This window comes from Balearica regulorum, chromosome 4, assembly GCF_011004875.1.
Source record: "Balearica regulorum gibbericeps isolate bBalReg1 chromosome 4, bBalReg1.pri, whole genome shotgun sequence".
Classification (NCBI taxonomy): Eukaryota; Metazoa; Chordata; class Aves; order Gruiformes; family Gruidae; genus Balearica; species Balearica regulorum.
In genome coordinates, this window is record NC_046187.1 from 3,054,722 (window position 1) to 3,073,486 (window position 18,765).

At 42.5% G+C, this 18,765-nt stretch overlaps 1 protein-coding gene across 4 annotated transcripts in view; it reads left to right on the top strand.

The window, feature by feature from the left end:
* Nucleotides 1-18,765, top strand: part of ANK2 (ankyrin 2) — a 343,812-nt gene that overhangs the window by 50,124 nt on the left and 274,923 nt on the right. For 2 of the 4 annotated variants that reach the window (XM_075750954.1, XM_075750950.1), the window contains exon 2: nt 1,519-1,577. The exons of the other annotated variants lie outside the window; for them this stretch is intronic. In XM_075750954.1, coding sequence (XP_075607069.1) covers nt 1,557-1,577 — 21 coding nt within the window. In that variant the 5' untranslated portion in view covers nt 1,519-1,556. The remainder of the gene's footprint in view (nt 1-1,518; nt 1,578-18,765) is intronic. 4 annotated transcript variants of the gene reach the window in all.

The window sequence follows — 18,765 nt, forward strand, 5'->3', positions numbered from 1 at the left end:
ATGGGTTTCACCTACGCTCCTTACCATTTTCAACTTGCGGTATTGGTGAAGAAAACATCTGAAAAGCCAGCGTATGGCAAAAGTGGTGGTATGGATGCAATGTGAAATAATTTTTCTTTCAAAATTGGTGCTTGTAAGGATGTATTTTAAGGGTCGTCTCAGACGCGTCAGACTTGTTATAGGATGTATGGTAACCTTTTAAAATAATTTTCAGTTTGAGCATAGAAAAGAAGTAATAATAAATATCGTTCAATCATAGAAGAGTGACGGAGGGTGCGCGGGTGGGAGAAATAAGAGCTGAGATTCATTTGAGGTTTGCAGACGTTGACATCTGTGGTTGTTGCCCAGTCTCCTCCGCCAAGTTATGGTGAAAAAAAGGTACCGTCACCTAGATTTGAGCAGAGATGCTTCTGCCCGCGTAATAGTGCGGGGCACCTGCTGGCCGGTTCCCGGCTGTGCCAGAGGTTTTTCCCGATTTGGGTGCTCTGGGCGTGCGCTCCTGGGGCAGAAGGGAAGGACGGGACCTCTAGCAGGGTCTGAACTCATGCCTGGCTGGTGTGGAAAGGTTTTGTTGAAAGCAGATGGAGTGTATAATGACATGGAAAACCCTGTTTCTGTGGATGACAACTGTGAGCTTGTCATGCACGGGCTCTTCTCGCTGCTCCTGGCTGGAGGGTGTGTAGTTCTGTTGCTGGTTTTGGGGGCTTATATGTACTGTTGCTCCAGTATCTTCCGGATGAAACTTGAATTTAGTAGTGCCAACAGTCATTGCTTTGCTGGGATTTCACCTAATAGTTGATAAAACCATTATGGGAATATACGCTTTCACGACTGTTTCAGGTTTTGATTTTCAAATGTGTTTTTAGTCCTTTTCCCTTCAGCAAAAAGCCTGAAGGACATGATCCTCATAAAGCAAGGAAGCAAACAAAAACCTAAAATAAAGAAATTCAAGTGCCTTCATGCCAAACCCAGCTGTACCCGAGTTCATCGAACTAGCCTGTCAACTAGAGTCTGATGGTTTGCTGTCCTGTGCTCTGTCTGCTCAAAGCGTGTTTTCTTGCCCGTAGCTATTCGGAAGTTGCACGGATTTCTGTACTGAAGACCACGTTGGGATACTTGTGCTGAATGTTTTATATTTCCATTACTGTCACTGCAATTATGATGACTATTTTTTTTTTTTTTTTGGTGTCCCAGTGTAAAAGCACAGAATGTGGAAATCAAATTGAGGGCATCAAGTAGCTTTTATTTAGAAATGATGTACTGGGGAGGAAAAAAGCAATAATAAGAAAAAAAAAAAATCTTAAATTCAATTACTGAATGCTTAGCTGAAGCAGAAGTGGAAACATGTCATCTAAACTAATAATATAACCAAAACCCATTACCCCTAATGGTCTTACCTAATTTATGACTACTGAAAATTTACTGGGGAGTAGTGGGGAGCACGGTATGTATTCATGATAGATTTGAGAACATGGAAAATTAATGTATTTTTCCTTTTTTTTTTTTTTTTTTTTTTAGGTAAGTAACTGAAGGGGACATGAAGAATTGACATTTAAATGGCCAGCATGTTGCAAAAGGTATTTCGCTTTAGATTGAAGAGGAATGAATGAATAATGTGTTTGAGTAGATATATAATGAATATTTGCCTCTCTCTTTTAAAGAAATAATAATCATTGATTGAACCTTCTTTTGTTCGCTGAATCAAAAAGAAAAATCATCGAGCTCGTGTTTGGTGTTCCCGCTGTCCTGAAGTGACATTGGCATCTAATGGGGAACTGGATGCTATTCTCTAAACTTTTTATCTGTGTAACCCATGCCAATCGACCAAATGCCGACCTGTGTCAGTCCTTCTACCTCTCTGGTTTGCAGTGACGCTGTTGAGCATGCAGGTAGAGCGCATTTGGTGCATCACTAGCAGGTCGTGGGTTATTTGAAGGTAACGCACGCCGAACCGTTCAGTAGAGGGAAGAGGCCAGTAACGGGCAGGGAGTCGTCTTGAACTCCGCTTGCTGTCCCTGTACGGGGGTTTAATCCTTCTTCGCTATCAAATGACCTCTGGACTGGCAGGAGGTCCTCGCTGTGTCATTGTGGAGAAGGCAAAACTTGTTTTTAGCTAGTTGGCTAAAATTATTTTGTTTGCTATACGCTAAAAAAAAGTAATAGGGATAATAATATGATGAATGGAATACGTAAGTGTCGTGCTTGAGATGTTTTTCTGCCCCGGAGACTTTGCCTGAGGTCAGTCGAGGTATTGCCGATTTTGCTGTTGCTCACTGGAAAGTCCGCTTTAGACGCCAATCATAAAGTTGATAGGCACGTCGCATCTGATTTCTAAGAGATGATAGCGCTGAGGAACTCTGAGAAAGCTAAACCGGTATCTGATCTCTACACAGCCACTTCCTCGCCAGCCAGATGGTTGTGTAGGTATGCAAGGGCTTAGCGTGCGTCGGGAAGCGCTATCTGCAAATACGCCGCTAACAAAATTCTTGAGCTTCTGCTGACAACACCCACGCGTAAGCTTCAAAGCACACACTGCTATATTTTGTTTGCAATAGTTGTCCTTCTGATTACTTTTTAAAATCGCTGATAATCGATTATAATCGTGTGGAATGTTTGCTGTCAAATGCGTTAGGCTGTGAAATCCATCAGAAGAGCGTAGGTTGATGGAAGAGCAACGTTTACATAGAGTAATTCCAGTTAATGCCTATTAGGGATGGTAACACAAAGTTATTTGGAAGAATCTTTGGAAAGGCTGGTTAAAGAAAAAGAATTCTGTCTTATAACAATGTTTCCTAATTATTTCCATTAGAATGGAAGTCATGCTACTTTATATTTTTGACAGAAGGGTGGAAGGAGGAAGACAGACCTTTTGATTAGGGAGCGCGTCTGGGATGCGGAAGACACTCAATTTCTGATCTCAGGAAGGCAGAACTGAGGTTTAACTCTGAATTTCCTACTTCCAAAAAGATTATGGAGACTACTGGGTTCTGGGCTGTTCGCCTTTGCTAGATTTTAAGTTAAAACCTCAAAACTACATTAGACGCAAAAATTAAATGTTCTCTGATAGGATTTTCAGCTGAAAAATAGTAAATAGTTTTGCCTTTTATAGCACTTTTATAGCACTTTGCACTGTTGGCTATTTGTAACTACTTTATCATCTTTTTCTTCTGTTCATCCTGATTTTCTTTTCCCTCCACTGGGATTTTACTGACATAAAAATGTCACGGAGAAACAAAGCCTCACCTGAAGCTGATTTAGTAAACTTGTGTTTGGGAATATTTCAGTTTTAAAAAAAATCATCTGTCCAACTAAAACTTGGATTGCACTTGATTGTTCTGATTTGCATTTTAAAGAAGTATTTTGACAGATGGGTGTGTGTTGTAGCTAAGCAAGAAAACAAATTGGCTTTTTTGTCTCCTGAAGCTTGCTGTAGTTTTACCAGCTCAGAGGTGGTTCTGAGCAGAAGCACGGACGTATCAACGCGTAGAAGGTAGCGATGGCAGAGTTCTGCTTAGTATCGGTGAATAAATGCCTTTGTGGGAACTAAAAGTTCCTTTAAGTCCCCAGAGAATGCCACGACATTGTTTTAGCCTTTTAAAAAGAGTCATCGCTTGGCTAGCGTTAAAATGCTGCTAATTGTGGCTACCTTAAACTTCCCCCCCCCCCCCCCCCCCCCCCAATTTGAGGAGCAAAACATTAAGAAAACTGCCATTTCTGAATCGGAGGGGAAACTTTGAGTAACTGGGGAATGCTTTCTGAAGGTGGGGTTCGGAGCACCCCAGATCATTCGCTTGTTCTTGACATTTACCTTCCCCAGTCCATGGACGCTGGTGCGGAGATCTGAATGCTTGAGTGACGCACCGTTGCTTAAAACCGGTTTCAGGCTTTGCAAGAGCTAGGGTTCCCTTTACAAAGCTGAGCCTGTCAGCGGTTCCCCTTTCGTCCGTGATACGAGCTTAGGATTTGTAGTATAGCAGAGACACAACTGTATGGAAAACACAGGAGACTACAGCTTTTTGCATCACTGGGATTTTTCTTAAGCGGTTATTTGGAGCTGATAAAGTCTATGTCAAAATCAGCGGTAATTACTTGTGTGCTAGTTCTATATACCAAGCAAAAATATTCAATCTGATGCAATGCTTACTGAATCTCTCATGATTTGGTAAGTGTAAAATCCATACAAGTTTGTCCCGTATAGATTTACGTCTCATGGGCTGCATTAGCATACATTGTGGGGAAACAGATACAATGATATAAAAAGATGAAATTAGAGTAATTTGTTTCGGGCAATTTAGTTTATTACGTTTGACATGTTATCAGGTCTCCGAGACGTAACGAGGAGCTTCCTCTTGGAAACATGTCGTGTCCTGTCTGTCTTAATGATCGTCTGCAGTGCATTATTATTCCTTCATTGTAGCCCTGGGCTTTCTATCAGAAGCCAGCAGAGAGACTGCTGCTGAGGAACACAGAATTCCTTTAATTTTCATGGGAATAACAATCCAGTTTTCTACTATGCCTTTGAAAGTATTCAGAGATCATCTTGGTAAACCACGCGTTGGTCTGTGCGCTGCATCGTGACCATCTCGAGCAAGCTGCCATACTGGTTCTGGAAGTATAGATGCACTTTTCTTCCTTTTTCTTTTTTCCTCCCCCTCCCATTTTTATCTGTGAGATTGTATTTTTGTCTGCCGAGCCACGTGCGTGACGTTGAGCTCTCGGTGAAGGGCTTTAAACGTTATCCTGAGGTTGTACAGTTCATTTAGGTAAATGCCAAGCAACGTGTGAAGGTCAGGGATTCTCAAAAGTAAGTCAAAATCCTCTAAGATTTCAGAGTGTCGCTGTTCTCTAGTGATTTTGGCTTGCCTTTTAAGATGACAAACGTCCAGCCTATGTGATTGTAGAGACAGCAGTGGAAACGTGAACTGTGTCCACATGGATTTCCCCAGGGCTCAACTGAGCCGTGCTCCACAATCGGACCTGCCTGCGTGTATATATATTTTATACCGCGGAACAAGAAGTGCTTATTTGCCATTGGCAGGCAAGACGGTGGCCGGTGGTGGGCTATGCTGCAGGGAAATGCTGCCCTGTCTCTTACTCTTCAGGCTTTCGATAAAAGACACTTGGGTTTACGGCAGCTCTCCCCTCTCCCCAGCTTTCCACGGAGCCAGGCGTCTGCGGCTCTGGCTCTGCCGCGAACAGCCGCGGGGTTTTTTTTCCCTCATTAGTGATCCTGAACTTGGGGTGATTGCTACAGGACCTGATCCAATGCTGAGAGATGTGGTAATTCTCTTTTATTTTTTTTTTAATAAACTGAGTGAGCTGGTGGGCTGTTCAACATTCAACTTTACAAGAGCATCTGCCTGGAATCTCTTAATGATTGTCCTGATCTCATTTTAGAGAACTAAAGACCTCTGTGAATAGCGGCTGGATGGCAAAAATCTGCCAGATCTTCTAACTGGGAGACATTCGTAGTAGCTTATGATTTAGAGTTATCCTTTCTGAGCAATGCGGTTTTGTACGTGATATATGTCCAAGCAAAGAAGAGAGGTACACTGGATTTCTATTATTCAGGAGCATAAGAAGCTTTTTTTTTTTTTACTTCTCTGACTATAATACATTTCATTTTTAGTACCGTGATGGTGGAAAAAGCGGGGATCAATAGATCTCCTCTTCTTCACTAGTAAGCTTACACTGGTGCGTTGGAATGCAAAGGGGCTACTGTGAGACCATGAAGAAAAAAAAAAAGCCGTAAAAGCGGCCAACAGGACAGCAGGTCTCCCTGGAGCGGCGTTCTGTCTGCTCTGCAGGCAAGTACACAGCTCCAGATGTTCATAGAGCTTAGCAGTGACACCGGGGGGCAGGTGAATTCCTGAATATAATTTATCTTTATTGGTTTTCACTTTTTTCCAGATCCACAGCTGAGCAGTAGGAGCTTCCCCGCTGAATGACATACGAGAGAAATATGAAAGACGTTATTTACTTTCTTTCCATTAAAATTATCTCTATTGCTCCTGCCCTATTTATTTTTTTTTTCTTGTTAGGCTTCTTTTAGGAACGTATGTATTCCTGTCCGAACTAACGCACTACACATGATAGCGTGCGACTTCTACGTGCTAAGCTTATTCAGCCCCTGTGATTTCTGTTCCCCGCTCACATTTTAATCTCTTCATCGGTTGGAAAACACGGTGTTAAAATGGGTACGTTAAAACACGGGTACAGATCTGATGGGTCAGCAGTCGTGCAAAGTTCCTCTCGGTGGAATTCGTCTGCTGAAGGATCCGTCCTGGATTCCTAAAGCCGCAAGCTACAGCTGTGTTTGCTGGGTGTCTCTGGTTTTTTTTGGTTTTTTTTTTTTTTTTTGAAACATCTGGCAAATCCTGTAGCTTGACGGTGTACTGTTCATGTTCGTGCCGGTGAACTTCTAAAGGGTCAGCTGGTGCTTGCACGAATCACTGAAGTATTGAGATACTTGGCGATTTACTGTTCCGTGTAATGCAAAGAATACTCAAGAATATCAGGTTAATAGAACAGTAGTCAGTATTGATAACTGTAAGCAACATACCATCATTTTTTTGGGGAGGGAGGGGAATCCCGTGCCCGTTAGATTCAGTTTCCGTGGAACCAAGAGGGTAATTCCGTGTGCTGAATTCAACTAGCGTCGATGGAGAGGAGTCAAGTTTTGCAACTGGAGCAAAGGGAGGATGTAATTTTGTTTTCTGGTATGCGTCTGCCTGATTTAGAAGAGTTGGGAAGGAGCTGCATAACACCTAATTAGTTTAAACCAAATATTTTTGAGCCTCAGATGACCTCTAATCCAAGCCAATTCCGAGTACTTAGCTATTTGCGTGCGTCACGTGCTCTGGTAGTATGTTCCTTTAGGTAACTTAGTCGTCGTATTGGTGAAAAAAGCTGTACGTGGAGGACATGTATGCTGGGATTAATGTTTTTACAGTGAGCAATGGCAGTTTTAGAACTGACAGAAGGATCTGATGTCTGCACCTTATCCTTATTTTGTATTTTTTTTTTCTTCCTTAACAAATGAATGCAGCATTTCTTTGTTCGTGCACGTTAACAGTTCAATTGCATCTTCTGAGCTCTGTGTCTGAAAAGCTTGTATGTGCAAACACAAAACACGTCCCTGCCCGTGTTAGGGGCGCTGGGCTAGGTGATCTTTCAAAGTTCCTTCCAAGCCAAACCATTCTGTGATTCTGTGTTTCGATCATGGGTTCAGCTGTGCTCCTCCTCTCCTTCCAGTTGCATTGCTGTAACTTAATGTTTATTTTCGCGCCGTGCTTAACGGTGGTACAAAATGCATATCTTCAAATTCTGTCTAGGTACACAGTGATTTTAAGTTGAGACTATTATCTGCCTGTTGGAATTTTCTAAGGAACAGATGTCTACATCTGAAAACAGCAGCATAGCCTCCCACGTTAAATGATACTTTTGTCGGCAGCTTCGAGGGATGGGAAAGTTTCAATGGGCATAGCGAATAAATTACCCTTTGACTTTAGACTGGTCCTTCAAAACAAGGATGAAACAGTGTATGGTGAGTTTGCGTTGCTTTTTGCCGTCTCGTATTCCTCGGTAGGTATGCAAGAGGCTCGTTTCCTTCGTGATTAATCCATCCTGATCTGGCCTGTGTTACAAAACGCAAGGAAAAGCGTTTTTATTGTAACAAAAATGAGCGTGAAGAAGTCACGGTTAATTTATTTTGATCTTCTTGGGCTCTGTGACTAGAACACGGGAGAAATTCCAGAGTCTCTATGAAGACTTAAAAGTATTTCACTCCTGCTATTGATTTCTACGCTGGAATGCTTTCGGATGCTGGGGCAATTAGCAGCTCCACTAAATACGACCAAAGAGGGGCTGCTCCATCAGAAATTGAAGCTAATGGGTCATAAGGCGCAGAGGACAATTCAGGTGGCCAGCCCTAGGTCTGAACCTAGACTGCCACCGGAAGGAGCGTTGGCCCAGTGATGCGCTGTGAATGAGTGTGAGCTGGTTGAAGATGTTGTGTGGCCATGCTTGAAAATTGCTTTCGGTTTAGTAGCTGGGAAGCAAACGGGAGCAGGAAGCATGTCTTGCTTGAGGCAGAAACTGTTTAGGCAGCAGATTGTATATGGCTCTTCTGCGGCTTGTTCTCTTCTGATTTGTTGGTTTGGGGTTGTTTTTTTTTTTCTTTTCTTTTTTTCCTAGGCATAAAGATAGGAGGAAGAAGCCGCATCAGATTGGCTAAGATCTCACAAAGTGACTTTGCTGTATTTAAAAATGAGCCCAAAGTATAAATCTGGAGGGAAGGGACTGCTATGGTCCTGAGCCTTTCCATGGCTCGTTTGCCAGGCTTACAGTTAAACTTGGCATGTGAAGCATTGACTGCAAAGAGAACACGTTGGCTGCCATTTTTTTTAAATTTTTTTTTAAATCTGTCTTAGCCTTTTTGTCAAAATCTTATTTATTTTCTTTTACTACAAGCATGGCAGTCAAAAGGGCATTATGTTTTCCCAGTGAGAGAATGCGTGGCTCTTATCAGCCAGACAAATTTCTTAGATTCTGTTTATAAACATATGTTGAGAAAACACTTTGTTCTCAGGCGGTTTTTGCAGTTTCCTTATTGTGCCAGAAGAGATGTGAAAACACAGGTCTGACCACTGTTCAGAGCTACTTTTAAAGATCTTCTCTTTTAATGTTTGAGATAATTATGGGCTGCCTTTTTTTTTTTTTTTCTCCCCCCCCAATTTTGCAAATGCTTTCATGTATCTCAAGGGATGTTGCTATTTATTTTTTTTTTTTTTTTTAATGTTTTGGAAAACTAGACTTTCCCCAAATGCTCTGGCAAATAACTTGGATGCCAGTAGCTTTTTGGCATTCCGCATTTCCTTTAGGTTTAAACAACAGCAGAGAGCTACCTTGACCGCCGGTCCTGCAATCGTACCGTAATGCTTATCCAGCAGCATTACCAATTTGTATATACCAGTAGCACTGAACAGATAAGCTCAGTAAATCAAGCACCTGGTGTCTTTTGGAAAATGCAGTTTGACTATTTTACGGTGTTCTTGGTCTCCTCTCTGGCTACACAAAACGTTCCAGGAGGCAATGGGACATCTGGTGCCCAGGAGTTTGCTGGAAGTAAAAGCTGGAATGTAGGTAGTAACGATCGTAAATGAAATGTAAATGCAGAATACTGTTGCCTTTGTTCTTCTCCATCCATGTTCTACTGCTACTTGTGGCCCAGGTAGAGGTTGAAGATGGGGCCAAGCCATACAACTTTGTCGGGGATTCAAACACCACCGAAGACTCGGGGCTGTCGCAAGTCCATCCTTTTAAGCTTGTGCCTACCTTGAAGTGTCTTTGTGTGCTACGGAAATTTCACTCTTCAGTCTTTAAGTGCCACTTGAAAATGCACATCTAATCTTCTGTCAGAGCGCTTCACGCATGTTCTGGTCTCTTCTCTCTGAAGATTATTGTTTCATTGGCTGTATTTCAAGAGTCAATGCAAAATCAGTTGGAAGTGAGGGTTGTGTTTGCGTTGGATGTAAGTGTTGATGGCTGAAAGGTTTCCATTGATGCGTTTGAGGGTGAGCTAAGTCAGTCTAATCGCTTTTTCTGCTGTAATGGATAGGGTAGGGTGTTTCCTTCATAAAGTATCAGTGGCATGTAGTTAATATCTCTATTTTTATAAATCATTGGCTGCCCTAGGCTACTTTACAATGGCATGAAAGAATAATAAAAAGAAATTAGAATAACCCCAAACTTTTCATCTATTAAAAGTGAGCGAGCTGAGGCAACAAAATAGATCACCCAACGTCTACCTCAGGTTAGGAAGGCAAAGCTTTTAATGAACTCTTGTCTGAGCAACCTGTTTACTGCCTCACAAAATCCGTTCTCCGGACTTACTCGCGTAGGGCGAAGAAGGGAAAGGGCTGACACATACATCGCGTATATTTTAAAGCAACTGCAAACCTGCTCTGTGGTTTCTTTTACAACCTCTCGTGGCTGAAATCTCTATGATTGAGAGGCCCGCATCGCTGCGGAGGTGGGAACGCGAAGGTAGAGGAAGTATTTTTTATTTCCTTTGTGTACTCGGAGCCCGTTAGACGCTAAAGAAGCCGGTACTAGCTGGGTCTGCCTCGTTGTCTGCTCTTGTTTTGCTCAGACTGTAATGTCACAGCAATTTGTCTCATTAATTTGTAGCCATGAGAACAAATTATGATCTGCTGTAACGGTAATTACGTTAACTAAAAAGGTCGTACAAATGATAGGGAGGAAGTTGTGTATTCTAAATATCGAAGCTGTGCAATTAGTGTTTTTCCCAAACATTTTTAATTAAAAAAAAAAAAAGGAAGTGCGTGTATACTTACATAGACACACACATGCATGTGAGTGGGTATAGAGCGTGTATGTTAAATAAAACAAAGACCATATTCATGGTTTGACATTAGCAAACGTTAATGAATCTCTATAAACTCTCAGAGGGGAGTCAGCTGAGGTAGTTGAGTTAAAGCACTGGGATAAAATCCCGCACAGCAGTGGCTAATAGACGTTTCCTGCTACGGTTTAGCTCTTTTCTTTAGCACTTAGACATCAACAGCCCTTTTTTAGATGGGAATTGGGTGCTCTCTAAAGAGTCTGTTTACAGTTTGTTATAGAAGAGATTTTAAAGTGCAAATAGTGGAATTAAAAAACCCCAACAACAAACCAACTAAGCAGTGCCTTTTGAGTGATGTAAACCTTAGGTCGGTGGTTATGGAGCTGCTGAGAGCCTACATAGGCAAAATCGCTCGTGGGTGAGCGTGAGGTAACGCGTGATGGAAGAAGTTGCTGGGGTTCATGTTTAGTAACTGCTCAAGGAAAGCAATTAATGATTTTTTGGGCTGGGCCATTAGTCTTCCAAAACTTTTAAAATGGAGTAGCAGCTGGAAAACCTGAATTTGGTCTTGTGTTGAGAACCGGACAAATACTGAAACAGAAGTTTGAGGTAGGATCCTCTGTAAATAATGTTCAATGTTGGACACGTGTCCTAAAACCTATCAGAAACAGAGTAACAGAAACTGTCTGAGGAAGGGTAGTACTGTCCAGGAAAGCACGGATGGCGTTTTCAGAGGAGGAAGAAAAGATCCTCCCGTTTAGGAAAAGGTTAACGTGAGACGACGTGACGGTTTTATTTACGTCTCCCTGTTAAGAGGGTTAGCTGGGATCTGCCATTCACTCCGTACCTTCTCGTAACTCTACAACAGGAGTTGGTCTGAAGATTACGGCCTCTGACCTGGCCAAAAAATTTAGAAAACGCTCTGCTTTGTTCTCATTCCTCTTTCGACTTTTTTTGTTAACTGATGTGTTTTTAAATGGCTTTAGTGGTAGCGATAGCCTTGAAACGGTAAATAGGCTGTTAATTGGGGAACTGTTGCTTGCCTCGTTCTTCAGGCACTCTGAAAGCGTGCGGCAAAATGAATTTTTTGTCTGGGCGTTGAGATCCTAACCGCGGTGGTCATCCATAAAAGCTGCATTTCAAGCTCGGACCCGAGGGTCTGTGTTTCTCGGTGGTTCTTCAACGATACCCACAGCCCAGTGCTGGGGGAAGAGTGAGAACAAGGCAAGCGTATCTGATGCTTTCCCCCCAAAATGTCCCAGCTTCCAGCTGGTTTTGGCACAGGGGATTTCCTGAGCTCTCTGTGTTTAATAACCCTCAGTAGTTTTCTCTTGCACAAAACTTTTGTCCCTCCTTGAGCTGAGTAAACCCTTCCACCTCGCTCAACGAAGGGGAATTCCTGCCACCACCTCTGCTGGGGTGGGATGTACGAAGCTTGCCGTCCTAGAATATAGGATGCGTTCTTAAATTCCGGGAGGGGAAATACAAGGGTTACAAAGGAAAATAGTCACCTTAAGGAATACGGGGAGATATCGCTGCAGTTGAAACGTTGTGCTGAATGCGGGCACGCGATGAAGAACAGCAGCAAAACGCTAATACAGGAATACCGCGCGCCAAAGGCAGAAATCTTTATTCGAATGACTAGGCAATTTCAGTCTTTGCAGTAGCTGACTGGTTGTCTTGTCAGTTCTCTTGCTCTCGTAAGCACGGCTCGATTTATAAAATATTAGCTTTCAAAAGGAAGCCATCAGGAAATGAATAACCTCATAGTCACAGCTGGGTTTAAAAAGCAAAGATAAAATAGCAAGCTCTTAGTGAGGCGCTCCATCTGTTTTGTGAGCTGAATGATGCAGGAGTTTTGTGAAAAAGCGTCTATTGATTCTGTAGCACAAGAAATTAATGCAGTCTATTTTCTTTTTTTTTTTTTTTGGCATTACATGTTGTTCCTGTCCTTCATTTCAAATATTGAAAATTCTTTTTTTTTTTTTTTTTAGTAGCTTCCTGTTTTTTTTAAAATAACTTTGTTAAAGTGTAGAAACTTAAAAACCGGGGCACTTCCACCGAGTCTGCGAGCCTGCGGCACAGAAAAGACATTGTAATGTGAAATGCAAGCTGCGTTTTGAGAGGCTTGTGACTTGTTCAGCTTTGGATGAATTTTCATGGGGATGGCAGACAGCTTATCCTTGACATGGCAGCCAGATTTTTAAGTCTGTGCTCCAAAGCATGAATATTCTAGAGATTTTCAGCAAAGTGGTGGTAAGGATTTTCTTAAAATAATATGTTCTGCACACATAATTTTTTTTATATGGCTAGACTGTCAGCCTGAGACAGTCCCAAGTCTCCAAGTACCCAAAGTGTTTTAAGTTTGGTATAATAAGAAGCAACTTGCCCTTATACTGTAAATTGTTAGACAATCTGAGAACATCGCTCTCTGCACCGCAGCGGTCACATCCATCAGTGTGAGAATCGAGTCTAGTTTGTCTAGTTCCTGGCCAGGAACATTTAAGACAAATTTTTTTTTTTTTTTTGGAGAAATTATGAAAATGTGGCGAGCTGAATTGAGGTACTAACATCACTGCAATCTCGGAAGGAAGTGAAGAACCGTTCCTTGAGCCTGCATCTGGCCGCCCGGGCTGCGGCATGGCCTCAACAATAATGGTGCGAGTGCAATAATGCAACTTGTACCCCTGTATGACATCTGGTATTTTCTATGTCTCCTTGGCAGTGCTGTTAGCAGCACCAGGAGCTGCTCGAAGCCGCTGTTCGCGCACCTTGCGGAGTCGTAATCTCATCAGCAAAACAACTGGATGCTCATGTTAGTAGGGGGGAAAAAACCCCAAACCCTCTTGTTTAAATAGTTTGGCACATCAAAGGATTACCAATGAATTATTACTATTACAATAAGTCCTGCCAAAAGGCATCCGTATAATAACAGCAATGGAATTTGAGTCATATGTGAGGGTATCTTTAAAGGGCTGTAGATCCAGTAAAAGGCCGGTCCGTATATTTCCATAAGTTCCATGTTGATGTGCAAGTACACGCTCGGGTAAAATGAAGTTTTGTTTACTTCCACATGTGTATTGAGTATAAATGTTTTGGCAGTTCTCCCATTACCGTTCCTTTAAAACTTGTGCTCTCAGTCTTTGGGGTATGCTTTCAAAGATGAGTTGCTCTCTCCAGACGTATATGTCAGTTTATTGGTATAAAATCAGCTTCAAAATGACGGTTTTCCAAGGTTGGGGAGGTGGTGGTTGGCAATTACTAAGTTTATTTTTGGGTGTGTGACGGTCTTTTCACGGCACATAAGTCAATATTAACTTATTGAAGAGAGATGGACACAGATGATTAAGAAAAAATAATATTTAGAAGTTATTCTTTTCTTTTTTTTTTAAAAGGAAACAGCTTTCTTACCTTTCTTGCTCTCTTTGTTTTTATTTAAATTAGTTTGTGCTGTTTAATCTACTTTATAGCTACCAACCACCAAAGAACAAAATGTATCTTACTCATCGTTTCCCTTAAACTGGACTCCCCCATTTGGGCAATTATAGCACGTAACAAATGCAATAATGCCCAAACGGTGTCCAGGTCCGTGTTTCAAGGGGAAGCCAAGTTATTTCTGTGGCTCTGGAGCGCCTCATTTCTCTGACTCAAGGGCAGTGTTCTGGAACGGAGGTGGAATGGGATGACGGTCCCCTGCCAGCCGGTCGGAGAGTCGGGGTGGTGTAATGTTGTCGCGGAGCCAGACAAGAAGCCGGGGCAAGAAATGGCTTCTGAATAATTTTCTTTATCTGTCAACCAGTCTGGAAGCTGTAGCTGTGATAGTAGTGAAGCTGAGTTATTTAAAACCCTGATAACTGAGAGATGAGTAAATGTTGGTTGCTACGTTATGTAGCTTACCCTTCAACTCTTTTGTTAAAAAATATCCCAATATTTAGTTATTAGTTTGTTTCCTGTTTTACTTGTTAGTTGCTTTAGGCTGCATTGGGCAACGTGGGCTGGTGGAGGGTGTCCGTGCCCATGGCAGGGAGGTGGAACTCGATGGGCTTTGAGGTCCCTTCCAACCCAACCCATTCTAGGATTCATCTTCTTTAGTAATAGTAAGTTACAAATATTTAAGCAAACTAGACTGTTTTGTTCAGGAAGTGTCTATTAATAATTTTATTATTTGCCAGTAAAGGGATCATAGTCCTGTGACTTTTTTTTTTTAGCTCCTTACCGTCAATGGAAGAAGTGTGTGCTATTTGGAAGAGGTTTTCAGCTGTATGATGAGAACATGGTCTTGAAATTGCCTGTCTGTGGATATGAATGTCATGTGAATAACTTGTCATCACTTCCTGATGCATATTGATTTTTTTTTTTTAATGGGCATTTTAGTCCTTTGTTGCATGAGGAGAAAAAGAAAAAAAAAAGTATAAGACCTAAGTTATTTTATAGGTTGATTGCAGAATTGGAAAGCTAGATTCATTCACAAAGAATGAATGTATGGAACAATTCTAGGATAAAAAGCTGAATGTATGTGCTTTGAACCGAATTCACGGAGCTTAAGAGGATACTGCTGTTGGAAAATAGTCTCCGAGGATGCTGTAAAAATGTGCTCTCGCATATTTGAGATCTCAGCAGTAACAGCTTAGCTTGAAATTGTGAGCGAGACGAGCGCACAAGCACGTGCACGTGTGAATACTTAACTACAGCTTTTAGGTATGTTCATTTTCCTTCCGACGCTTGTTCATGGCTTATCATGGCATTGAAATGGTCAGTTTATAAACTCTGCATCGATATTAAAATACGTCTAGGTACTTTTGGCAGCTAGACACCAACGCACTTTGATATTTAGTCATTTGAAATCTTAATTGAGGGTCTTGTTCTCTTTGCCACCTCAATAACTTTTGCTAACGTTGTATTTAAGTCTGATAGGCTTTTTAGAATGTTGGATATTTTTACCATTTCCATTTGCCTAGTCTTGTTGGTGGTGGTTTTTTTTTTTTTTTTCATCTGATCTTTTACAATGACAGAGACAATATGATGTCTCCATCAGTGGAGATGCTCCTGGGATCCTTTTTGTGGTGGACGAGCGCTGACCAAAGTCCGCGAATGTCTTTATAGCTTGGTATTTGCACGGATCCCCGCCTGGCAGCGTTGGGGTGCTGCTATGCTCGCAGACCATAGGAGCTGTTGCCAGAAATGTTTCCTTGGCACGCTGTAATCGCTGTGCGAGGGGGTATAAACGCGTGTAACTGAGATACGCTGCGCGGGTTTCAGCTCCCAGCGCCTGCAACGTTAACTCTTAAACCTCAGTAATTGCTAGGATGCACGCTTTGGTGGGGTTTCCTTTTGCGTGGTCTGTCGGGGAAGACTTGGGTCATGTAAAACCCCGAAGGGTTGGAGCTGGCGCTGAGCTGCAGGCAGCGTGTTGGGCAGGTACTGCTGCCTGGTGGGCTCTGCGTGGGACCGGAGAGGTTTCTGTTAAATTGCCACCTTTACGTTAAGAAGAATCTTTATTTCGAGAGGTTTAAAACCAGAAAGCCTCTGCAGAGCTTCAAAATAACGATGTCAAATGTTTTGAAACTCTAGAGAAAATGTTTTCTGCAACGCATGGAGATGAGTGTTTATAAAAAGCTCACTGTGGCTTGCAGCATAACATGACAGGTTGCACAGGACATACCGGTGAAAATAATTTCTCCTCCCCTGTTGTTTTACTCTGTTGTATTTGTCCACGTCGGAACCACAGGGGGGATAAAAATAACGCTTGTTGCCTTCAAATCGTCTTCTCTTTTTAAGGCAGTGAGTGGCGGCTCTGCTTGCTTGGTGTCCCTTTGGCCGAAAGAGGGAGGTCTTGCCTCCTCTTCCTCCCTCGGTTGTCGAGGGGCGATGTCCTCCCTCCTTTCCTAATAACACCACAACAAAAATAAGTTATGGTAGTTGTTATTTTCTGCCGTTGGTTAAAGGCTGTAAATCAGGACACGTTTCTAATAAAAAAGGGAATTTAAGACAATCCTTCCGTGATTGAGAAGACTCTACGAAGCAGTAAGAAATGACGGTTTTGGGTACTGATGTTGACGAGCTTAACTACAAACCTCAGTCGAGCTGAATTTCTGTGTGGTTACCAGGTTAACAGGTAAGCGTTAAACCAAAACATTGTGCATCTTGGACAGAGTAAAATGAAGCTTTGGGTATGCTTTCCCCCAGTGCTCAAGAGAAGAGGTGACTTGTGAGAAACTATGGGGAATATTATTGTATAAAATGTAATAACACTTTCCAACTCTAGCCCTAAGATAGGTGCTTAAAATTTGGCTTCTCACCTGGAGGTACATGGGCTTACAATAAATTTTTCTATTGACAAACTGCACAAACACCCTGTTTTTGGTATTTTTCCGATAGGTGTAGGGAACCCATTTAGGCAGCACGCTGATATGGTTAGGAAAGTTGTAATTACCTCAGCTAAATAAGGAGAAAAGTACTCTTCTTACATCTGCTTTTACCCAAAAGTAATGTAGTCATTAGAAATCACCCCTAAATCATGTTGTGTTTCCAGTGGCGATGTACGACCCGTGCGCACGTGCGTGTGTGCGTGCGCTGTGGTGACAGCAAGCGCGGCTAATGATGAATAAAAGGCATAGAGGTTTCTGATGCTCTATTGCCACCTTCTGCTCATCCATCTTTCCACCGCGCGCTTGCGGCGCAGCGCTGCGTTGCGCCAGGGAGCTTGCATTAGAGGTGACGTTGGATTATGCAGCGTTCTGAGGAAGCCGGTGCCAAAATGTCAGTTCCTATTCTGAATTCCTGACTGCAACGCCCCGCTTAAATAACACGAGGAAAAGGTCTTCCGTAGCCAGAAGGAATGATAGCTTTCCTCGTTTAGAAAAGGGAGATATAAGCTGTTTCTTTGGCACAGAGTAGCTCAGTCTGGCTTCGATTTGCTTAAAAGCTCACGAATCACCAGCTGTAGCAGCCGGTATCTGTGCGTGGCGTTGTGAATCGCAGGATTTCTGCGACCAATTTTAAAACCTTTCAACATTTTAATAAGGCATCCTGGTTTCGGCTGAGAGGGTTAATTTTCTGCACAGTAAGAAAACTGAGCTGGGGCTAAACCACGACATAGGGACTAGAAGCAATTGTAAAAGTAGAATTGACTACTTAAAGCGTCTTGATTTGTTCCCAAGATTTCTACGTGGTGGTCTCGGGAACGCGTGCCCCTGAATGTTTATCCTGTCAGCATTGATGACTTATTGTATGGCCGAAATGCTGACTTTAGCTCCTCCTGCTCCATTCAGAGCTCTATTCCGGCAGAGGGAAATAGAAAATACCAGCTGCCTTGGGATCCTACTGGTGAAAATCTGTCCTTTTTAAAATGTTGGAAATACCATGCAATTTAAATTATAGCTGAAAGGCATGTTCATCCTCTAGTGAAATTCATGATCGAGAGGGATGATGGTCTTCTGAACAGGTACTTCTGGCTAGGAGGGTTAGATAGGAAGAGAAGCAGCCTTGAAACTTCCCGGCTCCTGAGATCCCTGAGGAAGCGGGGTGTATATACCAGTTTCTTCTTCTTCTTCACCGCTTTTGGCGTGGCTGGCTTAGAAGCTACACCAGTAGCGAATTCTTTTTGTCTGAACCTGCTCAACACCTGCAGTTTGTGAGGATAAAGAACGCGAAGTCAGAGTTGGAGGAGAAATCAATCGGGCTAGCTCACAGTAAGTGAACATACGTTGGAGGAAAGCGGGTCCCTGACTGCGTTGGTTTTTACCTATGTTTACCAGCTGTGCAAAACAGGGGCTTCAGACGTAGGCGAATGGATACAGTGTCTTGATATAGCTTAACGACCCTGATGTTAAAGGCTAGAAAAGAGATTTGCATTGTCTGTTACACTATGGTAAAAATTGCTGTGGCGGCTGAGCTCAGATACTCGAGTACCTACAGTAACTTGGATCATGGCGTGAGAAACATTGCAAGCGGTCGTTCCTTATTTCCTGACTTTTCCTTCGGTTTGCCTTCATCCTTTCTTAAAAAAAATAATAATAAAAAAAAAAAATATATATTTGTCTGCCTCCACCTTGATGTCATGGTACCTGAATGAGTCTGTAAGCATGAAAGCTTCTGGGCAGGGCTGAGCATCGCATCTGACTCGCCCTGGCTTTTTACACGGAGTAGGTGAGATTTTAAATGTGCTTATGGGGGGGCGAGTTCTTTGCCTGCTGAGGACCAGGCTTGCTTTTGCCTGGACCGAAAATGTTGTGGGCCATATACCGGAAGAGCTGTAACGTGATTAATGGCAATTAGTGATGTGCTGTACCGCCCAGGGGCGGGCACAGGTAGGTATTTGGTTGTTTTGCCTTGCTTACCGCAGGGCACGAAAAGGGCACAGTTACTGGTCTGATATAGATTATAACTTTTTATCTCAC